The sequence below is a fragment of the Muscardinus avellanarius genome (genome assembly GCF_963383645.1).
Source record: "Muscardinus avellanarius genome assembly, chromosome: 16".
NCBI lineage: Eukaryota > Metazoa > Chordata > Mammalia > Rodentia > Gliridae > Muscardinus > Muscardinus avellanarius.
In genome coordinates this window covers 74,862,239-74,882,245 of record NC_137802.1, presented here as the reverse complement: position 1 = coordinate 74,882,245, position 20,007 = coordinate 74,862,239, and the positions used below count along the sequence as shown (strand labels likewise).

Genomic DNA, 20,007 nt, shown 5'->3' with positions numbered 1-20,007 from the left:
CTGAGACAGGAGGATCAGTGTTTGCAGACAGCCTAAGCTACATAGTGAAGCCCTTTGCAACTCAGTGAGACCCTGTTTCTAAGTAAAGAATAAAGAATCGGGCTGGGGGTGTGGCGCAGAAGTAGTATGCCCCTGGGGTTCATCCCCAGTAGAGCAAAAATAAATGAATAAAGGAATAAATAAATGAGAATAGGGGCTGTAGCTTGGAGCAAGAATGCCCCTGGGATTCATCCCCAGTCCCAACAACAAAATTAACTGTTGTGAGTATAACGGACATAAATCCTGGACATATGTCCATAAGATGAAACAGCAGAGAAAACAAGATGATGGTCGAAGCAATGAGCCTACATAAGTAGTGACATCAATTTAGGATACAGAAGACCTAGCAAATGGCCGGATTGGTGGTCCTGACCCAATTGTCTAAGTGGCTGAAATTTAGCCTGGAAAGAAGGAAACATTCCTCTGGCAGCTGCTGGACAATTATTCTAAATGACAGTTGTGCTCATCGCCGTCTGACTCCCCGGACATGGAGCATCTGCACCTCGACCATCAATGATGGCTGTGACAGCGATCCTGAACCTTGATTACCCGCAGAGACACATGTTGCCTCAGGTAACCAATGCTATCTAACCGGTGGCTTAGTTAGAGAAGGATAGGAGTGTAATGAGCATTATAAAATAAACCAAGTATTCCTGAAAGACATTCTGTGTGAGCTTTCATTCTCGCCAGTGTGTCAGTAAGACTCATAGCGTTAACTAATTAATCAATTAAAGTGCACTTTACCTGCCTCTTTACATCCAGAATGAAGTCCACTCAGGAATGAAAGCCCTGAGAGCTGTTGCCTGAATGGTATCCCGTATTTAGCCACTCTTTGTTTGTGGTACTTGGGGTTAAACCCAGGTGCTTTTCTCGCTCCAGCCCATACTCTGAGACCTATTTCATATTTTATTTGGAAACAGAGCCTAAGTTCGCTCCGCCGTTCCTCTGCCTGACTACTTCTACTTGGAGGGCAGAAGGCTGGCTTATATAGCCTGACATCTCTCCTGTTTGGGCCTTAGATCTGGACTCTGATTATCCTTAGAGCTGGGCTCTGATTGGTTGATAGAACTGGGCCCTGATTGGTCCATTTTCAATCTCTTTTTGGAATTCCCTAGTCTTGTCCTAGAAGCAGGGGAGCCCTGGCCCAGCCTGACTCCTGCTCCAGCCACCCTTCACTCTTTATCAGCTGCCACCAAATTGTACTGGTATTCCTAATTGTCTGTAGGGTACAGGAGCAACAGGTGCTTGAGGTGCTTCCTTCTGAGAAGGGTTGATGGAGGAAAAATAGCTATGGTTCAGTATTCGTGAAAGACATTATGTATGACCCATCCTTCTCGCCAGTGTATCAGTAAGACTCATAGCATTAACTAATTAACCAATCAAAATTCACTTTAGCTGCCTCTAAGATCCAGAATGAAGTCCAGTGTGGAATGAAAGCCCTGAGAGCTATTGCCTGAATGGCATCCCGTATTTTGCCCCGCTCTTTGTGTGGTGCTTGGGGTGGAACCCAGGTGCTTTTCTACCTCCAGGCCATACTCCGAGACCTATTTCATATTTTATTTGGAAACAGATTCTATGTTCCCTCAGCCCCTTGGCCACTTGGCCCCACCGCTCCGCCGCTCGGTCCCTCGACCCTTGGTCCCTCCGCCCCTCAGCTCCTCCGCCGCTCAGCCCCACAGACCCTCAGCCCCATGGACCCTGGGCCAATTGACCCCTCAGCCCCTTGACTGCTCTGCTGCTCAGCTGCTCCGCCGCTACTACTTTGAGGGCAGAAGGCTGGCTTATGTAGCCTGACAACTCTCCTGTTTGGTCCTTAGATCTGGACTCTGATTAGTCCTTAGTTCTGAGCTCTGATTGAGCCTTAGAGCTGGGCTCTGATTGGTCCTTAGAACTGGGTCCTGATTGGTCCATTTTCAATCTCTTTTTGGAATCCCTAGTCTTGTCCTAGAAGCAGGGGAACCCCGGCCCAGCCTGACTCCTGCTGCAGCCACCTTTCATCCTTTATCAGTTCCCACCAAATTGTACTGATATTCCAATTGTCCATAGGGTACAGGAGCAACGGCTGCTCCAGGTGCTTCCTTCTGAGAAGGTTTGACGGGGGAAAGATAGCTAGGGTTCAGTATTTGTGAAACACATTACGTGTGACCCATCCTTCTCGCCAGTGTATCAGTAAGACTCATAGCTTTAACTAATTAACAAATTAAAATTCACTTTAGCTGCCTCTTTACATCCATAATGAAGTCCATTGTGGAATGAAAGCCCTGAGAGCAGTTACCTGAATGGCATCCCGTACTTTGCCCCGCTTTGTGTGTGGTGCTTGGGGTGAAACCCAGGTGCTTTTCTGCCTCCAGGCCATACTCTAAGACCTATTTCATATTTTATTTGGAAACAGAGCCTAAGTTTGCTCCGCCACTCCTTTGCGTGGCTGCATCTACTTGGAGGGCAGAAGGCTGGCTTATATAGCCTGACAACTCTCCTGTTTGGTCCTTGGATCTGGACTCTAATTGGTCCTTAGTTCTGGGCTCTGATTGGTCCTTAAGCTGGGCTCTGATTGGTCCATAGAACTGGGCCCTTATTGGTCCATTTCAATCTCTTTTTGGAATTCCTAGTCTTGTCCTAGAAGCAGGGGAGCCCCAGCCCAGCCTGACTCCTGCTGCAGCAACGGTTCATCCTTTATCAGCTGCCCCCAAATTGTATTGGTATTCCTAATTGTCCGTAGGTTACAGGAGCAATGGCTGCTCCAGGTGCTTCCTTCTGAGAAGGGTTGATGGGGGAAAGACAGCTAGAGTTCAGTATTTGTGAAAGACATTATGTGTGACTTGTCCCTCTTGCCAGTGTATCAGTAAGACTCATAGCATTAATTAACCAATTAAAATTCACTTTAGCTGCCACTTAACATCCAGAATGAAGTCCAGTGTGGAATGAAAGACCTGAAAGCTGTTGCCTGAATGGCATCCCGTATTTTGCCCCGCTCTTTGTGTGGTGCTTGGGGTGGAACCCAGGTGCTTTTCTACCTCCAGGCCATACTCTGAGACCTATTTCATATTTTATTTGGAAACAGATTCAATGTTCCCTAGGGCCCTTGGCACCGCCACTCTGCCGCTCTGCCTCTCAGACCCTCGGCCACTCCGCTGCTCTGCCTCACCACAACTCAGTCCCTCAGCCCTCAGCCCTCTGCCACTCGGCTGCTCTGCTGCTTCGCCACTCCAGCGCTCAGTCCCTCGGCCCTTTGGCCCCTCAGCCCCTTGGCTCCTTGGCCGCTCCGCCGCTCCACTGCTTGACCCTACAAACCCTCAGCCCCACACACCCTAGGCTGACAGACCTCTCAACCCCTTGACTACTCTGCTGCTCAGCTGCTCCTCTGATATTACTCGGAGGGCAGAAGGCTGGCTTATATAGTCTGACAACTCTCCTGTTTGGTCCTTAGACCTGGACTCTGATTGGTACTTAGTTCTGGGCTCTGATTGGTCCATTTTCAATCTCTTTTTGGAATCCCTAGTCTTGTCCTAGAAGCAGGGGAATCCCAGCCCAGCCTGACTCCTGCTGCAGCCACCTTTCATCCTTTATCAGCTGCCCACAAATTGTACTAGTATTGCTAATTGCCTGTAGGTTCCAGGAGCAATGGCTGCTCCACGTGCTTCCTTCCAAGAAGGGTTGATGGGGGAGGTACCTAGGGTTCAGTATTTGTGAAAGACATTATGTGTGACCAGGCCATACTCCAAGACCTATTACATATTTTATTTGGAAACAGATTCTATGTTCCCTAGGGCCCTCAGCCCCGCCGCTCGGCCGTTCAGCCACTTCGCTGCTTGGCCGCTCAGCTCCTCAGCCCCTCGGCCTCTCCGCTGCTCCGCAGCGCCATAACTCATTCCCTCAGCCCTCGGCCACTTGGCCAGTCTGCCGCTTGGCCGCTACACCGCTCGGTCCCTCGGCCCTTAGGACCCTCAGCTCCTTGGCAGCCCCACACACCCTAGGCTGACTGACCCCTAAACCCCTTTATTGCTCTGCTGCTCAGCTGCTCCGCTGCTACTACTTGGAGGGCAGAAGGCTGGCTTATATAGCCTGACAACTCTCCTGTTTGGTCCTTAGACCTGGACTCTGATTGGGCCTTAGTTCTGGGCTCTGATTGGTCCTTAGAGCTGGGCTCTGATTGGTCCATAGAACTGGGCCCTGATTGGTCCATTTTCAATCTCTTTTTGGAATCCCTAGTCTTGTCCTAGTAGTCAGGGGAGCCCCAGCCCAGCCTGACTCCTGCTGCAGCCACGGATCATCCTTTATCAGCTGCCCGCAAATTATACTGGTATTGCTAATTGCCCATAAGGTACAGGAGCAGTGGCTGCTCCAGGTGCTTCCTTCTGAGAAGGGTTGATGGGGGAAGGTAGCTAGGGTTCAGTATTTGTGAAAGACATTATGTGCCACCTGTCCTTCTCACCAGTGTATCAGTAAGACTCATAGCATTAATTAACCAATTAAAATTCACTTTAGCTGCCTCTTTACATCCAGAATGAAGTCCACTCAGGAATGAAAGCCCTGAAAGCTTTTGCCTGAATGGCATCCCGTATTTTGCCCCACTGTGGTGCTTGGGGTGGAACCCAGGTGCTTTTCTACCTCTAGGCCATACTCCGAGACCTATTTCATATTTTATTTGGAAGCAGATTCTATGTTCCCTAGGGCCCTCAGCCCCGCCACTCGGTCACTCAGCCGCTCCGCTGCTCGGCCCCTCAGCCCCTCGGCCGCTCTGCTGCTCCGCCGCACCACAACTCAGTCCCTTGGCCGCTCTGCTGATTGGTCGGTCTGCCACTCGGCCAGTCTGCCACTTGGCCAATCTGCCGTTCGGCTGGTCTGCTGCTCGGCCAGTCTGCTGCTAGGCCGCTCCAGCGCTTGGTTCCTCGGCCCTTCGGCCCCTCAGCCCCTTTGCTCCTTGGCTACTCTGCCACTCCACTGCTCGGCCCTACAAACCCTCAGCCCCACACACCCTCGGCTGACTGACCCCTCAACCGCTTGATTGCTCTGCTGCTCAGCTGCTCCGCCGCTACTACTTGGAGAGCAGAAGGCTGGCTTATATAGCCTGACAACTCTCCTGTTTGGTCCTTAGACCTGGACTCTGATTGGTCCTTAGTTCTGGGCTCTGATTGGTCCTTAGAGCTGGGCTTTGATTGGTTCATAGAACTGGGCCCTGATTGGTCCATTCTCAGTGTCTTTTTGGAATCCCTAGTCTTGTCCTAGTAGTCAGGGGAGCCCCGACCCATCCTGAATCCTGCTCCAGCCAGCGTTCATTCTTTATCAGCTGCCTGCAAATTGTACTGGTATTGCTATTTGCCCGTAGGGTCCAGGAGCAACAGCTGCTCCACATGCTTCCTTCTGAGAAGGGTTGATGGGTAAAAGTAGCTACGGTTCCATATTTGTGAAAAACATTATGTGTGACCTGTCCTTCTCACCAGTGTATCAGTAAGACTCATAGCATTAATTAACCAATTAAAATTCACTTTAGCTGCCTCTTTACATCCAGAATGAAGTCCAGTGTGTAATGAAAGCCCTGAGAGCTGCTGCCTGAATGGCATCCCATATACTGCCCCGCTTTGTGTGTGGTGCTTGGGGTGGAACCCAGGTGCTTTTCTACCTCCAGGCCACACTCCAAGACCTATTTCATATTTTAATTGGAAACAAATTCTATGTACCCTCAGCTCGCCGCTCGGCCGCTCGGCCGCTCAGGCCCCAACCCCTCAGCACCGTAGCCCCTGGGCCTCTCTGCCGCTTAACCCCTAAACCCCTTGATTGCTCTGCTGCTCAGCTGCTCCAGTGCTACTACTTGGAGGGCAGAAGGCTGGCTTATATAGCCTGACAACTCTCCTGTTTGGTCCTTAGACCTGGACTCTGATTGGTCCATAGAACTGGGCCCTGATTGGTCCATTTTCAATCTCTTTTTGAAATCCCTAGTCTTGTCCTAGTAGTCAGGGGAGCCCCAGCCCAGCCTGACTCCTGCTGCAGCCACGGATCATCCTTTATCAGCTCCCCCAAATTGTACTGGTATTGCTATTTGCCCGTAGGGTCCAGGAGCAACGGCTGCTCCACATGCTTCCTTCTGAGAAGGGTTGACGGGGGAAGGATAGCTAGGGTTCAGTATTCATGAAAGACATTATGTGTGACCTGTCCTTCTCGACAGTGTATCAGTAAGACTCATAGCATTAATTAACGAATTACAATTCACTTTAGCTGCCTCTTTACATCCAGAATGAAGTCCAGTGTGGAATGAAAGCCCTGAGAGATGTTGCCTGAATGGCCTCCCGTATATTGCCCCGCTTTGTGTGTGGTTTTTGGAGTGGAACCCAGGTGATTTTCTACCTCCAGGCCATATTCCAAACCTACTTCACATTTTATTTAGAAACTGAGTCTAAGTTCATTCAGCCACTTGGTCCCTTGGCCTCTCTGCCCCTCAAACCCTCGACTCTAAGCCGCTCAGCCCCTCGCCCCTCAGCCACTCCGCCGTTCGACCACTTGGCCCCTCAGCCCTGAGGCCCCTCCGCCGCTCCGCCCCTCGGCCCCTCGAACCCTCGACCCTAGGCCGCTCGGCCACTGGGCCTCTCGCCCCTCAGCCCCTCTACTGCTCGACCCCTCCACAGCTCCACCCCTCTCCTGCTCCGCCGCTCAGCCCCTCAGCCCCTCGAACGCTCTGCTGCTGGGCTGCTTAGCAGCTACTACTTGGAGGGCAGAGGGCTGGCTTATATAGCCTCACAACTCTCCAGTTTGGTCCTTAGATCTGGACTTTGATTGGTCCTTAGAGCTGGGCTCTGATTGGTCCTTAGAGCTGGGCCCTGATTGGTCCGTTTTCAATCTCTTTTTGGAATCCCTAGTCTTGTCCTAGTAGTCAGGGGAGCCCCGGCCCAGCCTGACTCCTGCTGCAGCCACCATTCATCATTATCAGCTGCCCCAAAATTGCACTGGTATTCCTAATTGCCCGTAGGGTACAGGAGCAACGGCTGCTCCTGGTGCTTCCTTCTAGAAGGGCTGACCGGGGAATGATAGCTAGGGTTCAGTATTTGTGAAAGCCATTATGTCTGACCCGTCCTTCTCACCAGTGTGTCAGTAAGACTCATAGCATTAACTAATTAACCAATTAAAATTCACTTTAGCTGCCTCTTTACATCCAGAATGAAGTCCAGTGTGGAATAAAAGCCCTCAGAACTGCTGCCTGAATGGCATCGAGTATTTGGCCTGCTTTCTGTGTGGTGCTTGGGGTGGAACCCAGGTGCTTTTCTCCCTCCAGGCCATATTTCGAGACCTATTTCATATTTTATTTGGAAACAGATTCTATGTTCCTTTAGCCCCTCGGCCCCTTCGCCGCTCCGGCGCTCTGGTGCTCTGGCGCTCGGCCCCTCAGCCGCTCAGCCGCTCTGCCACTCAACCCCTCGGCCCCTCAGCCGTTTGACCACTCAGCCCCTAGAACACTCTGCTGCTTGGCTGCTGCGGCTACTACTTGGAAGGCAGAAGGCTGGCTTATATAGCCTGACAACTCCCCTGTTTGGTCCTTAGATCTGGACTCTGATTGGTCCTTAGTTCTGGGCTCTGATTGGTAGGGTACAGGAACAACGGCTGCTCCAGGTGCTTCCTTCCAAGAAGGGTTGATGGGGGAATGATAGCTAGGGTTCAGTATTTGTGAAAGCCATTCTGTCTGACCCGTCCTTCTCACCAGTGTGTCAGTAAGACTCATAGCATTAACTAATTAACCAATTAAAATTCACTTTAGCTGCCTCTTTACATCCAGAATGAAGTCCAGTGTGGAATGAAAACCCTCAGAGCTGCTGCCTGAATGGCATCCAGTATTTGGCCTGCTTTGTGTGTGGTGTTTGGGGTGGAACCCAGGTGCTTTTCTCCCTTGAGGCCATATTCTGAGACCTATTTCATATTTTATTTGGATAACAGAATCTATGTTCCCTCAGCCCTTGAAAGCTCTGCTGCTTGGCTGCTCCCCGCCACTACTTGGAAGGCAGAAGACTGGCTTATATAGCCTGACGACTCTCCTGTTTGGTCCTTAGACCTGGACTCTGATTGGTCCTTAGAGCTGGGCTCTGATTAGACCTTAGAGCTGGGCTCGGATTGGTCCATAAAACTGGGCTCTGGTACGTCCATTTTCAATCTCTTTTTGGAATCCCTAGTCTTGTCCTAGTAGTCAGGGGAGCCCCGGCTCAGCCTGACTCCTGCTCCACCACCGTTCATCCTTTATCAGCTGCCCCCAAATTGTACTGGTATTGCTATTTGCCCGTAGGGTACAGGAGCAATGGCTGCTCCACGTGCTTCCTTCTGAGAAGGGTTGACGGGGGAAGGATAGCTAGGGTTCAGTATTCGTGAAAGACATTATGTCTGACCCGTCCTTCTCACCAATGAATCAGTAAGACTCATAGCATTAACTAGTTAACCAATTAAAATTCACTTTATCTGCCTCTTTACATCCAGAATGAAGTCCAGTGTGGAATGAAAGCCCTGAGAGCTGTGGCCTGAATGGCATTGCGTATTTTTCCCCACTTGTAGTGTGGTACTTGGGGTGGAACCCAGGTGTTTTTCTACCTCCAGGCCATACTCCAAGACCTATTTCATATTTTATTTGGAAGCAGAGTCTAAGTTCGTTTGGCCACTTGGCCCCTTGGTCGCTCTGCCACTTGGCCTCTAGGACCCTCGTCCCCTCGGCCTTTCGGGCCCTAGGCCACTCCACCGCTCTGCCCCTCGGCCCTCCGCCGCTCCGCCCTTCAGCCCTTGACCCCTCAGCCCCTCGAATGCTCTGCTGCTCGGCTGCTTAGCAGCTACTACTTGGAGGCAGAAGGCTGGCTTATATAGCCTGACAACTCTCCTGTTTGGTCCTTAGATCTGGACTCTGATTGGTCTTTAGTTCTGGGCTCTGATTGGTCCTTAGAGCTGGGCCCTGATTGGTCCTTTTTCAATTTCTCTTTGGAATCCCTAGTCTTATCCTAGTAGTAAGGGGAGCCCTGGCCCAGCCTGACTCCTGCTCCAGCCACCGTTCATCCAGTTCCAGTGTGGAAAGCCCTCAGAGCTCTTGCCTGAATGGCATCCTGTATTTTGGGAGGCTGAGACAGGAGGATAGCATGGGTTCGAAGCCAGCCTCAGCTACTTAGTGAGGCTCTCAGCAACTTAGTGAGACCCTGTTTCCAAATAAAATATAAAAAAAGTCTGGGAGTATAGCCCGGAGGTAGAAAGCCTCTGGGTTCCACCCCCAGTACCGCAAAAAAAAAAAAAAAAAAAAAAAAAAAAATCTGGAGTGATAATTTTTAGTGGAAGCAACTTAAGTTTGTGGTTTTGTTAAAGATAGGAAGGGTTTTCTAGTTAAGCTTCTGGACCTGAGCTTCCTGTTTGAATTCCTTGGCAAAAATTGCGCCAGGCCTCTAAAATAGGCTTAATCTGTGGAACAAGATTGAAAAATTAAGCCGGGTATGGTGGCGCACGCTTGTAATCCCAGCATTCCGGAGGCTGAGACCGGAGGATTGTGGTTCGCGGACAGCCTCAGCTAGTTAGGGAGGCCCTCTGCAACTCAGACCCGGTTTCAAAATAAAGAATAAAAAATAGGGCTGGGGGTATAGCTTGGACCTGCAAAAAAAAAAAAAAAAAAAGTAAGCTGCCGGGGGCATGCTTGTAATCCCCGTGCTTGGGAGGCGGAGACAGGAGGATCGCGCAGGTTCGAAGCCAGCCGCGCTGACTTAAGAGACCCTGTTTAAAAAAAAAAAAAAAGTTAAAAAAAATAGGTCTGGGAGTGTAGGCCTAAGGTAGAAGGGCTTCCAGGAACCCCAGTAAAAAATAAGTAAGCTATCAATATTTTTTAAGTACAAGTTTTGAGGTATTATAGTGAGGTATAAAGTTCTGGCTAATTTTAAGCCATTTTGAATTTTATGAAATAGTGTTCCAGAGAAATTGACAAACACTCGATGTTTCCTCATTTATTATTAGTCCTTGATCACAGAAGACCTGATGGGGATTTTGAGCTAATATTTTACTATTTTCACTGGTAAGGTTGAGTTGAATTATATACTTGTACATAAAACAAACTTTTCGTAGTGATAACTTAGCAGGGTTTTGTCATTCGTAAGGTATGTTTGGAGGCTTTCCTACTCTTGCCTCTATTAGAGATTACATTTAAAAAGTTACAATGAAACTAAAGTCCTAAATTAATCTAAACTTTTATATTTATCCCCTGGTATTAATTGATAAAGTTGCCAAAGAAGATGTATTCTGTACAGTTCAGCAATAAGACACTTGTCAGCACAGCTGTGCCCGCACAGCTGCAGGGTGAGATGGTGTCAGCAGAGTTGGGAACCGGGATGTACCTGCTGGTCCTTGTCGATTCCGAAGTGCAGTGCGGCGCCTACTGAGCAGGCTCCTGGCTGGTGGCACTGGCCGGTACTAACCTAAATTTTGGTTTTGGGAAGATTATCTGTAAGGGTGCTTCCTTGAAAATGTGATTTTTCAAGAAGTGTTGTCTAAAGGAAAATAAAACACAGTCACGTGAGCCTGGCCCGCAAGGCTGGAGTGGCGGAGGGATTTGGTGTCCCTGTGCTGAGACATGCGGTGGAAGTACTCCTCCCACCACCTGCCTTTGCTACTCTCCCACCTGAATTCACATTCACAATGTCAAAAGCAAAATAATGATAGGTTGATGAATGTTTCACAGACATTTAAAATAAGTCCTTTGAATAAAATATTAAAATTCGGGAAAAAAAAATCTTCAGCAATTGTCCAAGCTATGCATATTTATTCTTAGCTTAGGACAAGAATCCACAGTTTTTCTCTTTTTATGTTTTTGTGGTTGTGGTGGGGAAATTACTTCTCCCCTCACACACCAAACATATTTTCAACGCAACATTACTACAAGGAAAACATAAAATGAAGGTGTGCGGCAGACATTTGGCTTTGAATTTATGAAGACAGAGTAAGGGAAATTCTATTTCATTTATAATAATTCCATGCAAAACATACCAAACAATACACTATTTTTCAAAAATCTGAAATGGGTTTGATAAATGGAAAAAGAATTGATTTGGGATTTGAACTCTTAATGACAGATATGTACTCAGGAACTTTATAGAATATTAGAAATTTTTTTTAATTTTATTTTTTGGTAGGTCTGAGAATGGAACCCAGGGGCATTCGACTTCCAAGCTACACCCCCTGCCATGTTTTTTATTCTTTATTTTGAAACAGGGTCTCACTGAGTTGCAAAAGGCCTCATTAAGTATCTGAGGTTGGCTGCGAACTGTGATCCTCCTGTTTCAGCCTCCCAAGCATGGGGATTACAAGAGTGCATGACCACGCCTGGCTAAAGTAAAGTTTTTAAAGCCCTAAATACCCGGGAATGGTGGCGCACACTTGTAATCCCTGCATTTGGGAGGCTGAAATAGGAGGACGGCTGGTTTGCGGCCAGCCTCAGCTACTTAGTGAGGCCCTCTGCAACTTAATGAGACCCTGCTTCAAAATAAAGAATAAAAAATAGGGCTGGGGGTGTGGCATGGAGATCAATTACCCCCAGATTCCATCCCCAGTAGTGGAGGGGGGCTCTATAAGCCAGGAGTGGTAGCACAGGCTTGTAATCCCAACATTTTGGAGACTGAAACAGGAGGATCACAGTTTGTGGCCAGCCTCAGCAATTACTTAATGAGACCCTTTGCAACTCAGTGAGATCCTGTTTAGAAATAAAGAATAAAAAAGGGGCTGAGGTTGTAGCTTGGAAGTATATTACCCCAGGGTTCCATCCCAAGCACCACAAATAAATAATAAAAAGTATAAAAATAGGGCTGGGGGTGTACCTTGGAGGTAGAATGCCCCTGGGTTTCATCCCCAGTAACCCAAAAAGAACTATGAAAAAGGAATAAAATGCAGGATAAAGAGATGGAAAGCCTATCTTCTAATAAATCATGTCGATCTATTCTATTATGCTGGGTCATGATCCATATAATTTACAGCAAACTTTAAGAAAAGATGTCCCCTTTGATTTTAATAACAACAAAGCCCACTTCCCTCATGACAAGAACATGCAGGAGGCACAGGTGTGAGTTCAAGCCCCCATTGGGATCTGTAGCCCAGACATGGGGCCCAAGGGTGTGGGTGCCTGTGTGTGGAGGAAGGGGGCCCAAGGGTACGCAGTGAGTGGGTATGGGGGCTGGGGGGTCCTGAGACTGTAGCATCTTTTCTAAGGAGGGGTGGGGAGCTGGGGCAGGGAGGGTGGGCTCACAGCAGTGTGCACAGCACGGGGTGTTTCTGATTCACTTGCCCACTGGGTGTAAGCGCTGGTTGCCCACTGGGTGGGTCCTGGTAAGGCGCTGCGCAGAGGGGAGGGGATTTTACCACTGAACCAGAGTGATGGTCCCCATCTGCAATTTAGGGTTCACTCATGTTTCAGTGTTCCACAAAGAACTTAGGATTTGCTTGTGCTATTCTTATAAAGAACAAGCATTACAAGAATAATTCAAAGGTGTGGTGGCGCAAGCTTGTAATCCCAGCATTTGGAGGCTGAGACAGGAGGATGGCAGAAATCCCCTCAGCAACTCAGTGAGACCCTGCTTCAAATTAATGTAAAAAATATATATATAGGTTTGGGAGTGTAGCTGAGAGGTAGAATGCCCCGGGTTCCATCCATAGCACCACAGAAAAAAGAATACCTCACACAACCCAATGTTCTATACACCAAATCTTAACACATTGCATATCTAAAGTGAGGAACTCTTAGCTTGACTTCCCGGAGGGCTGGGAGTGGAGTGGAGGCCAAGGCCAGTGTGGTCAAGGCCTGAGCACTGGGCCCGGAGAGCACAGTCCCCAGTCTTGGCTCTGAGGAAAGTGGGGCCGATATTGTAGTGTGAGTTCTCTCTTGCTAGTTAGAAACCAATCTGGCTGGGCATGGCAGTGCAGGCCTGCTTCAGAGGATAAGGCAGGGGAGAGCAAGCCTGAGGCCGGCTTGGCCCACTCACTAAGTCTTGGCCTCAAAACAAACTTTGTAAAGGGGGCTGGGGGTGCAGCTCAGTGATTGAACACTTTCTGGACACATGGGAGTCCCTGGGTTCTAATCCCCAGTGCTATAAAAACCAAAAACCTGGAATCCCAGGAGCTCATTAGGGCACACAAAGAAAGAATCCAACCTGCAGTCACCCGCAGCCACTTTCTCTTAGTTCCTGGGCGGTGGACAACGCTGTGCCCCTCAGGACTGTTTCCTGTGAGTGTCGCCGGCTCCCTAGGAGTCCAGCTGCCAAGCCTCCGCAGCCTGGGCTGGCCTCGCTCACGCACTGCTACCACCCTTGCTGAGATGGACTGTGAACACTCTGGGCTGTGAGATGCACATTCCTCTGCTCCTTCACGATTGGATTCAGGTTACACATCTATAGGGATGTGGCGCTGGGCCACGTGAGGTCGCCCATCAGCACAGCAATCGATCGCTCACTCCACATGGGCATCAGTGAAGAAGGGCTTTTGTCACTAGGCCCAGCAGTATAAGCAGCACCCTCCACATGCTGTGTGTGTGTGTGTGTGTGTGTGTGTGTGTGTGTGTGTGTGTGTGTGCTGGGGGCAGAACCCAGGGCATTCTAACTCTGAGCTGCACCCTGTTTCTGTCTCTCTCTGTTAGGTCAGCAGGGACAGTGGCTGCCCCAAGCCCCTGGCAGTTCCAGCTGGCTGATGCATGTAGCTGCAGGTAAACACCAGTTTCCTACCCTGGCCAACACCTGTGCAACCACACCGATACAGGTGGCACACAGTTCCAAGCACTTCAACACGAACCACAGCTTAAGAAATAACCATCTACCTGCGCCCCTAACTCCCCGCTCTCCCCCACCCCAAAAAAACAGCCCCATTAAAAGTCCCAACCTGCCACCCCCAGGCACGCTTCCCTGGCCGCCTCTGGACCTCAGTGCAGAATAAAGCGCCTCTTGCTTTTCACTTGTCTGCTGCCCGTTCCCTGCATCATGCCTTCACACTCTTTCTTCCTTTTGTGGTATCTGAGATTGAACTCGGGCATTCTACTTCTGAGCTACATGCCCAATCTTATTTTACAGTCTTTATTTTGAAGTAGGGTCTGTCTAGGTTGCTAAGAGCCTTCCTAAATTGCTGATGCTGTTTCAAAATTGTGACCCTCTATCTAAGCCTCCCAAGTACTAGGATTACTGGCAGGAGCCACCATACCCAGCTTCTCCTGAACAATTTGGGGGAGAAATGTCAATGTGGTCCTCAGACCTTCCCTGGAGAGAGAAATGGGAATAGAAATCACACCACAATATTAATATTAAACCACACCTGTTTAAGGATGTGGGAAAGAAATCCCCGGCAGACACTGGGATTTTCTGAGTAACTTGTGTCCTTCAGGCTACATTCCCAAGACTGGGAGGAAGACACTGGAAGATTGATTGCAGGTTCAAGGCCAGTGCAGTAACCCAGCAAGGCCCTGTTTCAAAAATAAAAGAGCCGGGCGTGGTGGCACATGCTTCTAATCCCAGCATTTGGAAAGCTGAGACAGGAGGATCTGGTTAAAGGCCAGCCTCAACTACTTAATGAGGCCCTTTGCAACTCAGTGAGACTCTGTTTCAAAATAAATAAAATATGGGGCTGGGAGTGTAGCTCAGAAGTAGAATGCCCCTGGGTTCCATGCCCAGCACTGCTAAAATAAAATAAAATAAAAAGTAGAAAATAGGACTGGGGGTATAGCTTACAGGTCAAATATCCCTGAGGGTGTAGCTTAGAGGTCAAATATCCCTGGTTTCATCCCCAGTACTGCCAAAAAAAAAAAAAAAAAAGGCTTTGCTAAGTTGCTGACAGACTCAGTGCTGCTGAGGCTGGTCTCGAGCCTTGGTCCTCCTATCTAAGCTTCCAACTGTCCTCTACATTCCTTTATTATCATTTGTAGCCAGTAACTGACTATGATCTTTTACAGTTTTTTGTCCTCAGTAGTGAGTCAGTACAGATTATAAATTTGAGCATGAACTTTTTAAAAAATACAGCTAAGAATCCCACCAGCGACTCCTCCATGCTCCCTGCTCTGATCCCTGTGCTCCGGCCATCGGGCAGCAAAGGCAGGCAGGGCCTGGAGGGCAGTGCCCGTGGGCAGGAGCCCTCTGCAGGCATCACAGCGGAGTGGACCGCCTGCAAGGCCAAGGTCTAAGCATTTAAGACGCTTTCTCCCCACCCCCACAGCACACAGCCCTCAGTTGAGCAAAGAGTTCACTCGACTGCCAGCCTACAGCCACAGCCCAGCAAGCTGTTTTGTTAAGTGGTCATTTCAGTTCGCATCTAAAATTGGTTCCCACAGAAACCAGTTCAAACCGGAGGGACTTCATGTTCAGGTGTTGCTGTTTTTATCAAGCTCCCACAACTCCGCAACATCCCTGAGTGTACAGAACAGGTTAGAGGTCACAGGAATCTTCAGAGCAGTGACTACAGAAACCCTTCCTTCCCAAGGCTCAGCCCAAGGACACAGCCTCCGGGACGGTTTTCCTTTTTTTTGCGGGGGGCGGGGGGGGGGGGAGAACTGGGGATGGAAGCCTGCTGGTATTGGACCTCTAAACTATACCCCAGCCCTGGTTTTTATTCTTTTTTTTTTTAGCTGAGGCTGGCCACGCTGCGAACCAAGATCCTCCTGTCTCAGCCTCCCAAATACTGGGATTACGAGTGTGCGCCACCAAGCCTGGCTTATTTTTTTTAAACAAAGTCTAAATAAATTGCTGTGAAAAAGAATCATGTAAATAATTTCTTTTTCTTTTTTGTGATACTGGGATAGAACCCAGGGGCTTTTTCTACCTCCGGGCTATACTCCCAGACCTATTTTTTTAATATTTTATTTGGAAATAGGGTCTCACTAAGTTGCTGAGAGCCTAAGTAGCTGAGGCTGGCTTCGAACCTGTGTGATCCTCCTGTCTCAGACTCCCAAGCACGGGGATTACAAGCGTGCGCCACCATGTCCAACTAGACATTTGTTTTGTGTTGGTGAGCAATAGACCATATAACAGACACAAGCATAGAAGCCTATAGAGCAGAGGATGCCTGGGATAGGGCCCACCAGTCAAGGCTGACACTAAATCAAATGATTGAGATGGTCACTTGTTGATCTCTGAGGAAGACTCCATATCAAACATCACTACCATTTATCCCCCTTCTCAAGATATTAAACAGAGAATGAACCTTTAAAGAGCTGTCAAATAGGAGAAGAAAAAGACAAAAAAAAAGTAGAGACTTTTGGTTAGGCAAAATAAAAATAAATCAAAACAAAAAATAGATGTGCATAATCTCAGGATGAATTTATTTTAAAATTCATGAGCTCAAAAATGAAAAGGACAAGATTTCTGTAGGAAAAAGCTATGTTTTGTTGTAAATTGTCTTGTTCTTTCTTCTTGATTGCCGGGGGGGGGGGGGCGCTAAGATGTAGAACTTTAGAAACTTTTAGAGTGTAAAAGAACAAACAACATTAGAAAATTGAATTATAGCCAGGTGTGGTGGCGCACGCTTGTAATCCCAGCATTTAGGAGGCTGAGACAGGAGGATCATGGTTTGTGGACAGCCTCAGCTACTTAGTGAGGCCCTTTACAATTCAGTGAGACCCTGTTTCAAAATAAAGAAAATAAGATAGTGCCGGGGCTGTAGCTTGGAGGCATAATGCCCCTGGGTTCCATCCCTAGTACCAAAAAAAAAAAAAAGAAAGAAATTTTGAATTATAAAAATGTTTAAGCCTGGGGGACGGGACGGGGCTCCACGAGGCCGACAGCACGGCAGCTTCTCTCCTGAGCAGAGTCCTGAGCTCCAGCCGCCGCCATGAGTCGCACCTATAACGATGAGCTGCAGTTCTTGGAAAAGATCAATAAAAACTGCTGGAGGATCAAGAAGGGCTTTGTGCCCAACATGCAGGTTGAAGGAGTATTCTATGTGAATGATGCTCTGGAGAAATTAATGTTTGAAGAATTAAGGAATGCCTGTCGAGGTGGTGGTGTTGGTAGCTTTCTGCCAGCCATGAAACAGATCGGCAATGTGGCAGCCTTACCTGGGATTATTCATCGATCTATCGGGCTTCCCGATGTCCATTCAGGCTATGGGTTTGCTATTGGAAATATGGCTGCCTTTGATATGAATGACCCTGAAGCAGTGGTGTCCCCAGGTGGTGTGGGATTTGACATCAACTGTGGTGTCCGCTTGCTGAGAACCAACTTAGACGAAAGTGATGTTCAACCTGTGAAGGAGCAGCTTGCCCAGGCCATGTTCGACCACATTCCTGTCGGGGTGGGGTCCAAAGGTGTGATCCCAATGAATGCCAAAGACTTGGAGGAGGCCTTGGAGATGGGAGTGGACTGGTCCCTAAGAGAAGGCTATGCCTGGGCTGAAGACAAGGAGCACTGCGAAGAGTATGGGAGGATGCTGCAAGCTGACCCCAACAAAGTCTCAGCGAGGGCCAAGAAAAGAGGCCTTCCTCAGTTGGGGACCCTGGGAGCAGGCAACCACTATGCAGAAATCCAGGTTGTGGATGAGATTTTCAATGAGTATGCTGCTAAGAAAATGGGCATCGACCACAAGGGACAGGTGTGTGTGATGATCCACAGTGGTAGCAGAGGCTTGGGCCACCAGGTAGCCACAGATGCACTGGTAGCTATGGAAAAGGCCATGAAGAGAGACAAGATTATAGTTAATGACCGGCAATTGGCCTGTGCTCGAATCTCTTCTGTGGAGGGGCAGGATTACCTAAAGGGAATGGCCGCGGCAGGCAACTACGCCTGGGTCAACCGCTCTTCCATGACCTTCCTAACCCGTCAGGCTTTCGCCAAGGTCTTCAACACAACCCCTGACGACTTGGACCTGCATGTGATCTACGACGTTTCTCACAATATCGCCAAAGTAGAGCAGCATGTGGTGGACAGAAAGGAACGGACCCTGTTGGTGCACAGGAAGGGCTCCACCCGCGCCTTCCCTCCGCACCACCCGCTCATCGCTGTCGATTACCAACTCACTGGACAGCCGGTGCTCATTGGTGGCACCATGGGAACCTGTAGTTATGTCCTTACCGGCACTGAGCAGGGCATGACAGAGACCTTTGGAACAACCTGTCATGGAGCGGGCCGTGCGTTATCTAGAGCAAAATCCCGGCGTAATTTAGACTTCCAGGATGTCTTAGACAAATTGGCAGATATGGGAATTGCAATTCGTGTTGCCTCACCAAAACTGGTTATGGAAGAGGCTCCTGAGTCCTATAAGAACGTTACAGATGTGGTGAACACCTGCCACGATGCTGGAATCAGCAAGAAGGCCATTAAACTGAGATCAATTGCTGTTATCAAGGGATAGACACGTGACCAACGGGGCCTCTGAACACTGCAGACCCTCAGCCAAGTAGTTTAGACTGAAATGCTCTTCAAACATCAGACTCGAGACCTAAGAGGTTCCTGGGTGCAGCTCAAGTTGCCTGTGTCAGAGGCTGATGGGGCAGCTGCTGCTTCCTGGAGCCAGGGCTGTAAAGTAACCTTCCAGGAGCCACATCACCCCCCTGGGAAAGGGATGAATACACGTGCTCCTCGGTTGTCCCATAGGTTTTTAGGAAAATCTTTTAGGTTTGGGAGGGGTTAAGAAACTGCCTTACTCAGTCTTTCAAGTTTAATTATCAGACTCCGCTCCCTTACACCAAACTGTTTAATCCCGGTAGGTGTCAGGAAGAACATTCTATTAAATCAGAAGGCTTTCTTTTCTCCCTCAAAAAAAAAAATGTTTAAGCCTGATGTATGCATACCTCACTATATATTTTTTAAATCCAAATACTATTTTAAGCAAGGGTCAATAAAAGGAGAGTGAGGGCTTTTAACAATTTAAAATCAAAAGGGACATGTTTTCTTAAAATTTTCTGTGGATTACTTGGATTAGGACCTTGAATAATGAGGTATGACAGACATCTGTTGAAAGATAGAATCCCCATCATTTTAGCCCCTATCCAGACCCTTCTTAAGAGCTGCATATAATGGAGTATAGGAGGTTAAATCATGTTTTTTTATTGTTTGGAGATAATTTAGCAGGTGGAGGAGGAAAGGTATCTTTATTTTTTACTTACAATTTTCCCCCCACAGCCAATTAAGTGGGAGTTAAAGACAGCAGCATAGCATATCTCTCCCTGAGAAGCGTCCCCAGCAACCACAGGAAAGGCCTGCATTTCTCAAAAAGGTTTCAAGCAAGCCCCAGTGAAAACTCAGGCAGAGAAAACAGCAGCCTACATCCCGTCTGTGATGAAAAATTCCTCAGCCCTGCAGATTCCTCCTCCAAGCTGATCACAATCTTGAAAGCTGAAGGGATGAGAGACTCACCGAACAAAGCTCTAGGTTTCCTGGACGATACTGGATGTTCCTGGCCCACAGTGGATGTCACTGTAGCAGATGGTGTTGATGTTGATTGATTAAAAGTCTCTTACATGAACAACAATGGAGTCAAATGACTTATTATTATTATTATTATTATTACTACTACTATTAGAGAAACAAGACAGCTGAAGGGGTTGGGGAAGAAAGAGATCTCTCTCTCTCTCTCTCTCTCTCTCTCTCTCTCTCTCTCTCTTTCTTTCCATGAGTGTCTTGCTTTTATTGAGAGCTTTATTTTATTATTTTTTTCTTTTTGTGGTAATGGGGTTAAAACCCAGGGGCATTGCATCCCCAAGCTATACCCCAGCCCTATTTTTTTTTGGGGGGGGGTATAGGGATGCAACCCAGGGGCATTCAACCTTCAAGCTACACCCCCAGCGCTTTTTATTATTTATTTTAAAACAGAGTCTCACTCAGTTCACAAAGGGCCTCACTAAGTAGCTGAGGCTGGCCGCAAACCACGATCCTCCTGTCTCAACCTCCCAAATGCTAGAAGCATGCACCACCCCGCCCAGCTTGTCTTTTTATTTTTGAAACAGAGTTGTGAAGGGTCTAAGTAGCTGAGGCTGTCCACAAAATGTAATCCTCTGGTCTCAGCCTCCCCAGTGCTGGG

General features: G+C 48.4%; 1 protein-coding gene across 1 annotated transcript; it reads left to right on the top strand.

The window, feature by feature from the left end:
• Nucleotides 1-16,821: 16,821 nt before the first annotated feature.
• LOC308275827 (RNA-splicing ligase RtcB homolog) lies at nt 16,822-18,339 on the top strand (the record flags this gene model as incomplete). Its single annotated transcript, XM_080714185.1, has 1 exon — nt 16,822-18,339. The coding sequence occupies one exon, from the start codon at nt 16,822-16,824 to the stop codon at nt 18,337-18,339; it is 1,518 nt and encodes a 505-aa protein (XP_080570311.1).
• Nucleotides 18,340-20,007: the final 1,668 nt, after the last annotated feature.